The sequence below is a fragment of the Lytechinus variegatus genome, chromosome 17, assembly GCF_018143015.1.
Source record: "Lytechinus variegatus isolate NC3 chromosome 17, Lvar_3.0, whole genome shotgun sequence".
NCBI lineage: Eukaryota > Metazoa > Echinodermata > Echinoidea > Temnopleuroida > Toxopneustidae > Lytechinus > Lytechinus variegatus.
This window is the reverse complement of record NC_054756.1, coordinates 1671552-1683687: the sequence shown is the minus strand read 5'-3', so window position 1 is coordinate 1683687 and position 12136 is coordinate 1671552. Positions and strand designations below refer to the sequence as shown.

At 35.9% G+C, this 12136-nt stretch overlaps 1 protein-coding gene across 1 annotated transcript; it reads right to left on the bottom strand.

The window, feature by feature from the left end:
* Positions 1-637: 637 nt before the first annotated feature.
* LOC121431345 (squalene monooxygenase-like) lies at positions 638-11535 on the bottom strand. The gene is made up of 10 exons (XM_041628884.1): positions 11443-11535; positions 9864-9982; positions 9163-9388; positions 6819-7002; positions 5409-5505; positions 4723-5008; positions 3920-4135; positions 2871-2990; positions 1942-2029; positions 638-1092 (listed from the first exon to the last, which is right to left on the bottom strand). Exons 2-10 carry the CDS (start codon positions 9972-9974, stop codon positions 897-899), a joined length of 1524 nt encoding a protein of 507 aa, XP_041484818.1. The 5' UTR covers positions 9975-9982; positions 11443-11535; the 3' UTR covers positions 638-896.
* Between the last annotated feature and the right edge of the window lie 601 nt (positions 11536-12136).

The window sequence follows — 12136 nt, the reverse complement described above, 5'->3', positions numbered from 1 at the left end:
CTTGGTGTTACAGAATAAAGGTCAATGCTAAAGTGACCTTTGGTAAGGCATTAATCCTTATGACAAGTCTCTCAGAGAGGGCATTAATCCATCAGTCCTCTGGTTGCCTACAAGCATTCATGCTTTCATAGCAATCATTTAGAAAAACAAACAAATAAGCAATTACACTTGAGCCGGGTATTCACAAGATACAGAGAAACCAATACATAATACTCACCTAATGCAATTCCTATCTCCCTATCTACAATGCATTGTTGTATATTTGGCCGAGGATGAGCAATAGAATACACATTTTTAAATTATTCAAATAATACTGAGATTAATTTTCAAAGTATTGCCTTTGAGTAGCATCAGACTGAAAAGGGCAGAAAAGTTGAATTCAGTTGAATTATCCTACTTTCCCTGGTCTGTGAGTGGACCTTATCCCTAACCTGGGCCCTGTCTTACAAAGATTTACGATTGATCCGATAAATCATAACTATGGAAATCCATCAATGTCACAATTTTTTCTACAGGAAATACGCGCAATGTCCTTTGCAAACAAAGAGAAACACAGTGAATTTTCAAGACAACAATTACTGCATGAATATACATCATAGCGAGAAAATAATTTGAACAAACATGCATAGAAGATGTTGACATTGCTGGGCGTCCATAGTTGCGATCGAAACTCTTTGTAAGATGGGGCCATGGTTCCCATTTCATGAAAACTTGGTATAACAAATGTACAATTTATAAATTTACTATAAGCCAATCAAATTGAATGATTTCAGTAGCTTTTAACAGTTAATGCAATTTGATATCATCACAAGTTTTATGAAATCAGCCCCTGATGTCTGAAGCAGACCAAGGAGTGTAAAGCGCCAAGACCATTTTACAACAATGTCAATAATCCATCAACTCCTCATGACCATGTAAAATTCTGATCTTATGAGTGGGAAGAGGACCCCACAAGCCTTGAAGAAGATGAGAGAAGACTCGTAGAACGCGAGTGGTTTGAGGTACCAGGGCTGGTCCAAGAATGCAAAGTAGATGGCGTAGAGGGCGACGGCAAAGAAATGACCAATGAGGAGGAATGGGTTGGGTGTGAGTCTGTGGGCAAAAGAGAAAATATTTAATAAAATTTGAATTAAAAAACAGCTCTTTACTTCTATCTCTCTAAGCTCTATAATAGGGAGTTTTCACACAGAAATGCAGATTGAATCCTACAGTGCACCTATTCCTGTCTAAATGTCAGTCAAGTCACAATGAAGCCTTTGTTGAGGGTCAGTGAATCGAAACGTTTTGTTCAACGTTTCAGAGCTGACAAAAAAAATCAAATATGTCGTTTGTCCAAGACAAAACTGCCGTTTCAATTCACAGACCCTTGATAAAGACTTGATTGTGATTTGACTTCCACTTTCAAAGGAATTGGTGCGTTGTCGGATTCAATCTGCGTCGCAGTGCCAAAACTCCCTAGTAACTCTAACCATGTCCATTCTCTCTCTCTCCTTTTCTCTTTCTGTCTCTTTCCTCCTCCCTCCCTTTCTTTCAAATTCACTGTGGTTATCTCCTAAATATTACTCCCGATCAGAAATACTGAATGATGAACGGGCATTCTCAACTGTAATACACTTTCTCTTTGGAACACTTTGTCATTAAATTTGAGAATTATATAATTATTAAAGACTTATAAATCTAAACTGAAGTCTTCTCTTCTATAACAATACAAATTCTTGACCCAATTACACTCATTAAAATCCTCCTAAATGATTATGTCTTCTACCACATACTCTATCACATACTTTCAAAGAAAATAAATTGTCATTATCTTTTCATGTGAGAAATTCCACAGACAAATTTGCCCTCAGCCAATCAGATGCAAGGATTTCAGTAGCTTATAACAGTTATCAGTAAAAATGACTGACTATGTGCTTCATGAAATGTTCCCCTGGTACTTACACAGAGAGTAATCCTACAGGTCCCTCTACGGCTTGACCACCAAGCTTGAAATACTTGAAACAAGCCTCACGAAGCTTCATTAAATGAACTGAAAACATAAACAAAACTTTGTAGTTATTCATCTTGATTCTCTTTCCCTTTTCTAAATACTTGAAACAAACCTTACAAAGCTTCATCAAATGAACTGAAAACATAAACAAATACCGGTAGTTGAAATTATCATGATAATTCAAATGATACTCTAAATACAAACAATCTTGCTGTACTTCTACAAAAGGTTATCATGTGATGAAAATAATAAATCACCATTATACAACATCATTTTTGTATTTGCCATTACCACCATCTGTACGATTATTATTCTTCGTAATATCGTCATAATCCTCACATCATCACTACTATCACCATCACCATGACCACTGCCAACATCATTAATATAAAAATAAACATCATCCAAGTCATCAGCATCATCAACTCATCATCATCATCACGATCATCATCATAAGTATCATCATAAGTAACATCATCATCAGTATCATCATTATCGCCATCATCATCATCGTCGTCGTCATCATCATTCATCATCATCATCATCAACATCGTCATCATCATCTTCTTTATCATCATCATCATCTTTATCATCATCATCATCATCATCTTTATCATCATCATCTTTATCATCATCTTTATCATCATCATCATCTTTATCATCATCTTTATCATCATCATCATCTTTATCATCATCTTTATCATCATCATCATCAAGACATCATCATCATTGTCACAAGCATCATCATCATCATCACCATCATATCATATCATCATCATCTTCATCACCATCACCACCAGCACAATTATCATCATCCTCATCATAAGTCACAATTGTCACCACCATCATCACATATAATGACACCATCACTATAGCTTACCATCTGTGGCAGCAAACAATTCATAAAGAGCCTGAGCTAGAACGTTGACAACGAATGCATGGGTAGACTTCCTCCTCCAATGAAACATTCTCAGTGCACTAGATAATGCCTTATCATCACCTACCAATACAAACAATAAAAGGGATTTCATCTTACATTGTGTTAATACATAATGTATGAATAGGACGACTGGGTTTGTAAGGAGGATTAACTCTTAAAGGGATGGTCCGGGCTGAAAATATTCATATCTAAATAGAGTCAAATTCACAGAGCAAAATGCTGAAAATCTAATCCAAATCGGATAACAAATAACAAAGTTATTGAATTTTGAAGTTCATCAATATTTTGTGAAAACAATTACATGCACATTGTCATTAAAATATTCATTAGGTGGGCTGATGATGTCACATCCCCACTTTCCATAATCAAAATCAATTATGGAAATTTGCAGTGCAGGAAAGGGTCACAAAGAATAATAAAAGTTCAGAGTAAAAAAAAACCCCACAAAATGTGAAACATTGCATTCTCAAGACAAAAAATAAACACTTGCAATCTCCTATAAATCTACTCTCTGAAATTCTTTCAAAATTAAAAGCTATAATACTTGGTAGAAATAATGCCGTTTCATAATCGATAATGAAACACAGAATTTTACCAGCGTGCACTCAAAACTTTGTATATCATAATTTCTAAGAAAGCTTAGAAAAAGTTCCATTCAAGAGTTATGTAATACATGCAAGTGGCAGCCTTATGTTACGTAGAAAGGGTTCAGTACAGGAATTAGGACACAAAAGAGGTTCTTACCAATGCAATATTCTAAAACATTCTTTTATCAGCTGTAGTCAAAATTGCACATTCCAAGTTCTAAAGTCTTAACAGCCCTGGTGGGTGACTGGTGATACTTTTTTGAGGTAAATGATATTCACCATTAAATGTTCATTGGTGATTATTTAGTGCGTAAGAAATGATCACCAGTCATTCTTAAAGTCACTCTTAACTTACAAACAGCTATGTGAAATGGCCCCCAGTAATGATATTCCAATTCTCACCCAAGTTTGGTATCGATCTGAATAGCTCCCTCCATATCTTGACATCATTCAATGCTACACTCATACCACCACCCGTCAATGGATGCCTCATGTTATACGCATCGCCTAGCAACAGAGCACCACGCTTCTCTACCGGGGCTGGGGGTAAGAAGCTGTTGGGCATGCTACGGATGCGGCCATTTTGAATAGCATCGGCAAAAGGGTCCTTGATATGCTCTGGAAAAGATACATTAGACGGAAAGAAAATCATGGATGATGATTAGAAAAGTGAGAAAGTGAACAATTCACGCATGCGCACATACATGTAGTCTATCATGAATTTTAAAAGCTTTGTAAATGGGTTGCAGTAATGTTGCAATAATGAATAAACCTTGAGCAGATGATGATGATGAAGGTGATGATGACGATGGTGATGATGATCATCATGTTGATGATGTTGGTGATGATGATGACAGTGATTATGACAATAATGATGACGTTGATGTTTGTGATGATGATGATGATGATAATGATGATGATGGTAGTGATGATGATGATTGTGATGATGATGTTAGTGATGATGATACTTATGATGACAATGATGATTGTGATGATAATGATGAAAATAATGACAATGATGATACTGGTGGTGGTGATGATGATGATGATGGTGATGATGATGATGATCATGATGGTGAGGATGATGATGGTGATGATGATGGTGATGATGATGATGATCATGATGATGACAATAATTGTGAGGATGATGATGGTAATAATGATGATGATGACTACAACAATAGAAAACCAGGTTACCCCCTCACCTGGTAACTGTGGGTAAACCTTGTCCATCATGTACTCCTTGACATCTCTTGGCATATCCCCTCTGACATCGACCAGAACCCTTGTATCCTCTGATGATATCTGATAGATGAGTACAGGTGAAGGATCAGCCAGGACCAGCTCAGCATGGTTGTCTGCATACTGGGGGCAGTGGTGCATCAGGGTCCCCACAAAGTGAGAGGAAGTCTTCGGGAGGGTGGTGGTCAGCTGCTTCCGGAACTTGGAGAAGCAGCCGTCGGCGATGATGGTGAGAGGGGCCTTGATCTCCTGCAGGTATAGGATATAAATCAATATATGAAAATATCAAAGATCTTTGAAGGTTTGCGTGGTATATGTAGTACAGACGGTCTTTCATCAGGAGTGTGTCTTTTGGGGATCATTTCATCAACAATTTTCATCTGACAAGTTCAATTCAATTCAAAGCATTTCAATTAAATCAAATCAAATCAAATGACATGACATGACAAGAAATGAAATAAAATTACATTAAATTATTTTTTTCAATTCAATCATGGCTTTTTTTTTATTAAAGTAGAAATACAGAGCAGCCTGGAGGCTGAATTGTGCTGGTAAACCTCCACGTTGAATTGTGGTTTAACGTTGTATGTGTACATATACATTATGAAGAGTTTCATTATTCATATACTTGGGAATCTAATGTTTATACCTTCAGGTCTTGTGTTCCTTTGAGTTTATATGACACTCCAACTACTTTATCATTCTCCTCCAAGATTTTAGATGCAGTACCTTCAATATAGGTAACTCTGATTAAATCATCAACAAAAGGAAAGCAAAAGATATAAGATAAAACATGACAAGAAATAACCATACTCATCCATCTTCAAGCTGAAATACTTTAAAGGGGAAGTTCACCCTGAAGAAAACTTTGTTGTAAAAATAGCAGAAAAAATAGTAAAAAATATTGGTGAAGGTTTGAGGAAAATCTGTTAAAGAGTAAGAAAGTTATTAAGTTCAAAATTTGGGATTTGTGACGTCATAAACGAGCAGCTGCCCCATGTGTTATGTAATATAAAATGTATGAATTTCAAATTTTGTATGGTTCCTGATGACTTAATTTTTTTTTCTTTTCATGATCGGGTGTGAAATGATTTGTCTATTGATATACAAAAGTTACAGTGAAAACCATTTTCAATTTTCTGAGAAAATGACATTTCATTGATTTTTTACCATTCGCTATGTAGGAATGCTGCTCGCATATGACGTCACAAATCAAATAATTGAAATTCTAATAACTTTTTAATTATTTGATGAATTTTTCCCAAACCTTCGGCAATATTTTTTATTATTTTTTCTGCTTTTTTTACAATAAACTTTTTGTCAGGGTGAAATTCCCCTTTAATACTGTTCATAAACTATTCAGTCCACTGCAGTACATAATGTAAAATTTAATTAATATCTGCATTTAACATGCCAAAATTGCCAATAGGTAAAACATACGTGTCATACAAATACGTCCCCAGAACTCAATTTACCATTGCACATTTCAAAAGGAGAAATGAAATCTAAATCTTTATGAATATCTATTTTTTTTTTTTTCTCTAATAACAGGTCTGTGTATAAGCGTGTTTTATGTACTGTTGGTGTGGAGGGTAAGTTGTGTATAAATTGGGTGCTATACGACTTAATAAAGGGTTCCCAGCTTTTCAAGAAAACAAAATTCCCTGATTTTTCCCTGAAGAAGTTGATAAATTCCCAGATATTATTTAAACCCATTCCCAGTTTCGCATGTTTTCCAAGTACTAATTAGTACCACCATAACAAGTCATTCAACGGATATTGTTTTGATATGCAACAAAATATAACTTAGTCTGACTGACTAACGTGCTTTTGACTTTTGGGCTAATCAAAATTCCCTGATTTTTCCCTTTAATATTTGTGGCATTTTCCCCTGATTTGAGGTATTTTTTAATTGAATTCGCTGATTTTTCCCAGACTGGAAAAAGTAAAATAATTTTCCCTAATTTCCCTGATGGGCTGGGAACCCTGTCATATGTATCTAACTTTTATTTTCATTTTCAATCCATTAAAAAAATAAAGCAGTGCATCAGACACCCACCTTTCTTCAGCGAGTGCGGCCTTCCGAAGCCCCATAATAAACCTGCCATGATGGAATGATCGACCCGTGATTGCAGATCCTGAGTCTTTGTCCGTGGGATATGGTACGACAACTTGAGCGCCAGACTTCAGATCATGAATGACGTAACCTTTGACCGTGTGTTCATCAAGGCCTTCTACACAATCTAGAATAAAAGAAAAATAAAAGTGTGGATTAAAAATGATATATTACATCGTAAAGTTAAGGAGAAAGAGACAAGAGACAAGAGACTTGAATTCAACTCAATCTACAGACAAATTACAAAGTAAGAAAAAAGTGCTTTCTATAATCACTTTTCTGCTGGTGGTCATGACCCACAGGAATTCAATGGCAAGAATGATTTTTGGACCTCTGGATGTCACAATGCAAAAAAAAAAGATTACAGAAAGGGGGGAACTAAGGGTAAACTAATCCATAGAGCAAGAAGCAATGGACCCCCCCCCCCCCACACACACACACACACAGAAAGGGATCAACGCAATTAATGGGAAAAAAATTGAAAAGATATATTCTTTTTCTACACAAATATTTAATGATGTAGTGGCTGTCAAGACAAACCATCTAAGGTTTTTTTTTTACATTAGCCATTTTCCATTTTTAATCATGTTTTAGATATCTTATTACTGTACTTTGATTACCATATTTAGGTCTGTTGATGTAACTTTTTTCTATGGAATGGAAAAAAAGAATCGAAATGAATTGAATACATGAAAACATTATTTTGAAAGATTTCTCTAAGTGAAGGGCTTCATACACTCAGGCTTTTGCATTTAAACATGCATCCAGACAAATGATCCTTATATTTGTACAAGAAAAGGTCATCAGTGAAATTGAAAGTTATTATTACTTGGCCTGCATGTCATTATGATCTCGGGATTATTAGTGAAAAGCATTTTTGTCTGATTTCAAAGACAGCTGAAGTGTGGTAAGTTAATTCTATAGCACATTTGTTATTATGGTTTGAAGGAAACAAATGGTTTATTAGACTTTTACAAACTATGATGTAAAAGGAATGATGGAGTAATGTAGGTTATGGAATGATAAAAACGAACATTTCGGTCTCATTAGCACAAACAATTATCGTACGATTTTGGCCACATGTATGAACTATCTTATCAATTATGAACAAGTGCTTGAGCAAACAATATTCTAAACATTAAAATAGATAAAGCTGACAAGAACATTGATATCACGTTGTTATTTAACCTGCCCAAACAATAAAGCCTTCTTTCTGTCATGCCATAGAATATTTCATCACGTACAAAGGCATCCCTGATTAGAAAGTTTATGAATCTATGATAGGATGTGGCTTTGAAATTATCAAAAATATTACCACTTCATGACAAACTACAAACATTTAGAAAAGAAAACACTTTTTCTCCCTGTATTTCCTTTCCAGTTATTCCCTTGATTTCTTTTGTAACTTGGATTTCATACTGTCAATTCACAATACCAAGAAATGAAGTAGAGGGCTGGATTAATATAATCCAATAATCAAAGGCATAGTGACGGGTGTGATACACTGCCAAACCTGGGATTCAACTCACACTATCTTCTAAGTGACACTTCAAAGGTCTGTGTCCTTTGCTTTGAGATAATTGTCAAGTAGCTGGACTTTGAACATCAATTGAACAGTATTCAACCTTTCATAAATTACTGAAATAAGACATATCGAAAATGTGCTGAAAAAATATATAAGGGTAAATGCCCTGCTGCCAGAAAATGTTTCTTTGATAGCCTACTGATAACAAAGTTGATAGCCTACTTATAACAATAATATAATTGGGTTTGTTAAGTCAAGACAAAACCTCATGACAGAAACTGTAAACATTTGCAACTGAATGGCATTAAATTCTAAAACAATAAATAGGAAGAATATAAATTAATGTGCAACCCTTTCAATGAGCAACTTGTCATTGTGATGCAGCACCAATGTTGCAGATTCAAATCGTAGAATTGAAAGTGAAAATCCATTGTTTTGTTTGAAATGAAATTTGAAATAAAAATACTCCAAAAATTCTTTTTGTCCAATTGATTGTGGGCAATGCAGCCACTGTGCCGCACCAGATCGAGGTAGCCTTATTCCTTGAATGGTTGAATACAAAACAGGGTAGCAGCAACTCCAATCTTTTAGTGTCTTTTGGTCTGACGTTGCTGGAGCTTGAACTCCTGACCTCCTGGTTTTGAGATGGATGCTCTACCAACTGAGCCAACACATCGGTTGGCATGAAATTAATTTGCAAATTCTCCCTTTCCTTGTTTAAAGTTGGAGATAGATAGTCACAGAGAACAGATTAAACCATACCTTTCAATCCTAGATCAGTTAAAGCTCTGTAGCCACCAGGTTGAAGCAACTCTCCAACTATCCTGTCCGGCTCCTTCATGTCTCGTTCTATAACGGTCACCTTACGGCCATCTCTTGCCAGCACAGTAGCCATGGCTGACCCTAGGATCCCAGAGCCAATGATAAGAACATCAGTGTCATGTGATGATGGTGCTGTCACATGATTGGCCGATGTCTTCTGCTTCTTCTGTAACGTTTGAACATCAAATCACTTATTTAATAACAAATACATAATATCAGGAATTAAAAAGGTGGGTCTTTAGAGTTCTCTTAACCCTAAAATGAACCCCCCCCCCCCCCTGAGAAAGGGAAAAGAAAAGGGATTACTTTGGTAAAATAAGCATCAGTTAATAACACTGCTCAACTTGTTTGAGCTCAAATAGCTACATCAATTGAAAACCATAAACTTAAGCTAAGTTTTGATTATGAAAGCTTTATAATTAACTTTTAATGCAAAATTGGCCATACAGAAACAGGGAGTTTATAATCTTTAAAACAAGTTTGGAACTAATTGCCAATTCAAACAAATTTAAACTGGCAGCTCTACTCTTCTATTTCTACCTATTATTAATTTTGTTACACTTAATAAAATAATGCAGACATTGAAGATGAAGTGGTATGTAACATTTCCTGAATACCAGGACAAAATAGTTTGTACTCACCATAGATGATGGCTTGCCCAGTAGAATGTATAGCAACAAGCCAAGTATAGCAGACACAACCAGGGGATACCCCAGCCCTTCTGGGATGAGACTTATTAGAATTTCAATCATTGCAACACCTGAAAAAAAGGAACAAAATACAAAATAAAGGTGTTCAAATGTTGGATATGTGACAATGAGAATTATGGAATGAGCAAGAGCAAATGTGAGGACTGGCATGTCTTTGTATTCAATTTCATTTTGATATTTGCCTTTTTTATTTCAAGTTGTGTACTTTTTTTCATAGGTCTGTATATTTGTAAACTGAATGTAATTTCAGTGAATATTTGAAATAAATAAACCATTCAATTCAATTCTATTTTTTTCTAAATCATCCACAACCCAAATAAACTGACTTCACATTTTGATAGGGAAAACTGAAGAGCCATTGGGGATCATCTTTCATCCTTATTGTCCTCAGAAGATGAATTTTTCAACATGAAAAAAAAAGGGAATCGTATGTTACTAACAGAAAAGTATAGACTTTGCTTTTCACCTCTAGAGTTGAAAATCTGATCCGTCATCATGCATGAATATGAATCGTTTACCTACGGCTACGATATTGCACATTTTCAGCCCTTTTTGTGATAATTCCAGTTTAACTTCTAATGCTTCAAATCATCATGACTTAAACCCTATTTGTTAATTTTCACTGACAGATTAGATTATTTCTTGTCCACTCAATGGAATATACATGGGTACATATCAAGTAAATGTTAATATCTATTCAAGTTTCTTGGTTTTATTAGTGAAGTTCACGATTGTCAGGTACAATCAATAGTTTTAATTTTCACCAATTTATAGTAAAAATACATTACTATTAGCAATCACATTTGGGATTTGAACCTGAAGCATGACATAGACAGAGACTGTCAGAGCTTTGATCCGTTGCCCTAACGCTAATCCATTCGACTAATCACAGTTTCTAATGACATGTTTCTAATGTAGTCATCTGACAGACGGACACTTGAGTTGACAATGTCCTCATTCACTGCCCAGTTCACAAGTTATAAATTCTAGAGTGATGATGCATACTGATCATACTGCAGAGGACAAACTCCCCTTCCGATCTTGTTTCTCCTTTCCCAACCATCTTCGCCTTGGAACAAATTCAATCCCAAAAAATGAAAGTGCAAAACAAAAGGCCCCAAAATTCTAATCTAAGTTAACTTAAAATAAAAATTGTTGTGGCAGACATTACTGTAATTCTCTCAGTCACTGAGAGAATACCCAACGATAGCTCACTTAGAGTTAGAACAATAATTTGCCTGATTTTCCTGATAAGCAAGGACAGGTCAACATTATTATAGTAGAACAACACAGCCACAGTTCTTCACAAACGCTGTCGCGCAGCGCAGTTAGCTCCGCCATGTATCTTGTCCAGCGGAACCAGACTTGATATCAGCGGAGAACTTTCCCGATCCCGGCGGCGGCAAACCGAAGGATACTGCACTGATATCAATTAAAATTTCGTTCTGTAATCGACTATTAAACCTAAGATTAAGAACTATCTATGAGAATATATAAAGTCAATGATTACCTATATCCGAGAGATTATAGGTGCAAATTTCATCGGCAAAATGATAATTTTCGGCTGATACTACACTGCCGTAATACGGCTGAACTGAGATTCTTCGGCTTAGCTTCGCTTTGTGAGATAACGTGACCTTTGACATGACAACATGCAGGGAAATCGCGTGAGCAAGATTTCGATTATGCAACTGAACAGCTGTACGGAGATCTACGATGGAAATTCTCAGACTATTTACTAGTAATCAGAAAATTCATCTATCGAACTTTATAATCCCATAGTAATTTCTTTATTTTTACCATGTTCATTGTTCATTGCTTTGACTTCCTTGGACCCGGGCCTTGGACAGGCTTCCCTCTTTCCATAAATATGAATTATAGCTAGGGCGGTACAAATGGGGGTTGTCGGGGGGAGGGGCATGCAGAGGGCGACCACGCCCCGATTGTTTTAAAGTTATAGGCAGGCTTATGGCTAAATGGGGCTAAATAGAGGAGAAAATAGTGGAAGGGTAAGGCAAATGAAGAAGGATAAGCAAGAGCTATTATAGATATTATTATTATTAGAATAGCTTGAGAAAATGAGTCACTAGAAAGGAGTATGCGCCTGGGTGCCACATCAGAGGGGCACATTCGGGGCCGAAGATTGTCGCCAAAAAGTGGTGACGAATTATACGCGGGTTATAAAAAGAGTTGCACGACCCTAT

Bases quoted from the DNA above. Each gene is read 5' to 3' on its own strand.
- LOC121431345 (XM_041628884.1), bottom strand. From the start codon at position 9,974: ATGATTGAAATTCTAATAAGTCTCATCCCAGAAGGGCTGGGGTATCCC. The intron at 5,506-6,818 runs GTGGGTGTCTGA...TGATTTAATCAG, and splicing joins GCCGCACTCGCTGAAGAAAG to AGTTACCTATATTGAAGGTA. The intron at 5,009-5,408 runs GTATAAACATTA...CTATACCTGCAG, and splicing joins AAGGAACACAAGACCTGAAG to GAGATCAAGGCCCCTCTCAC.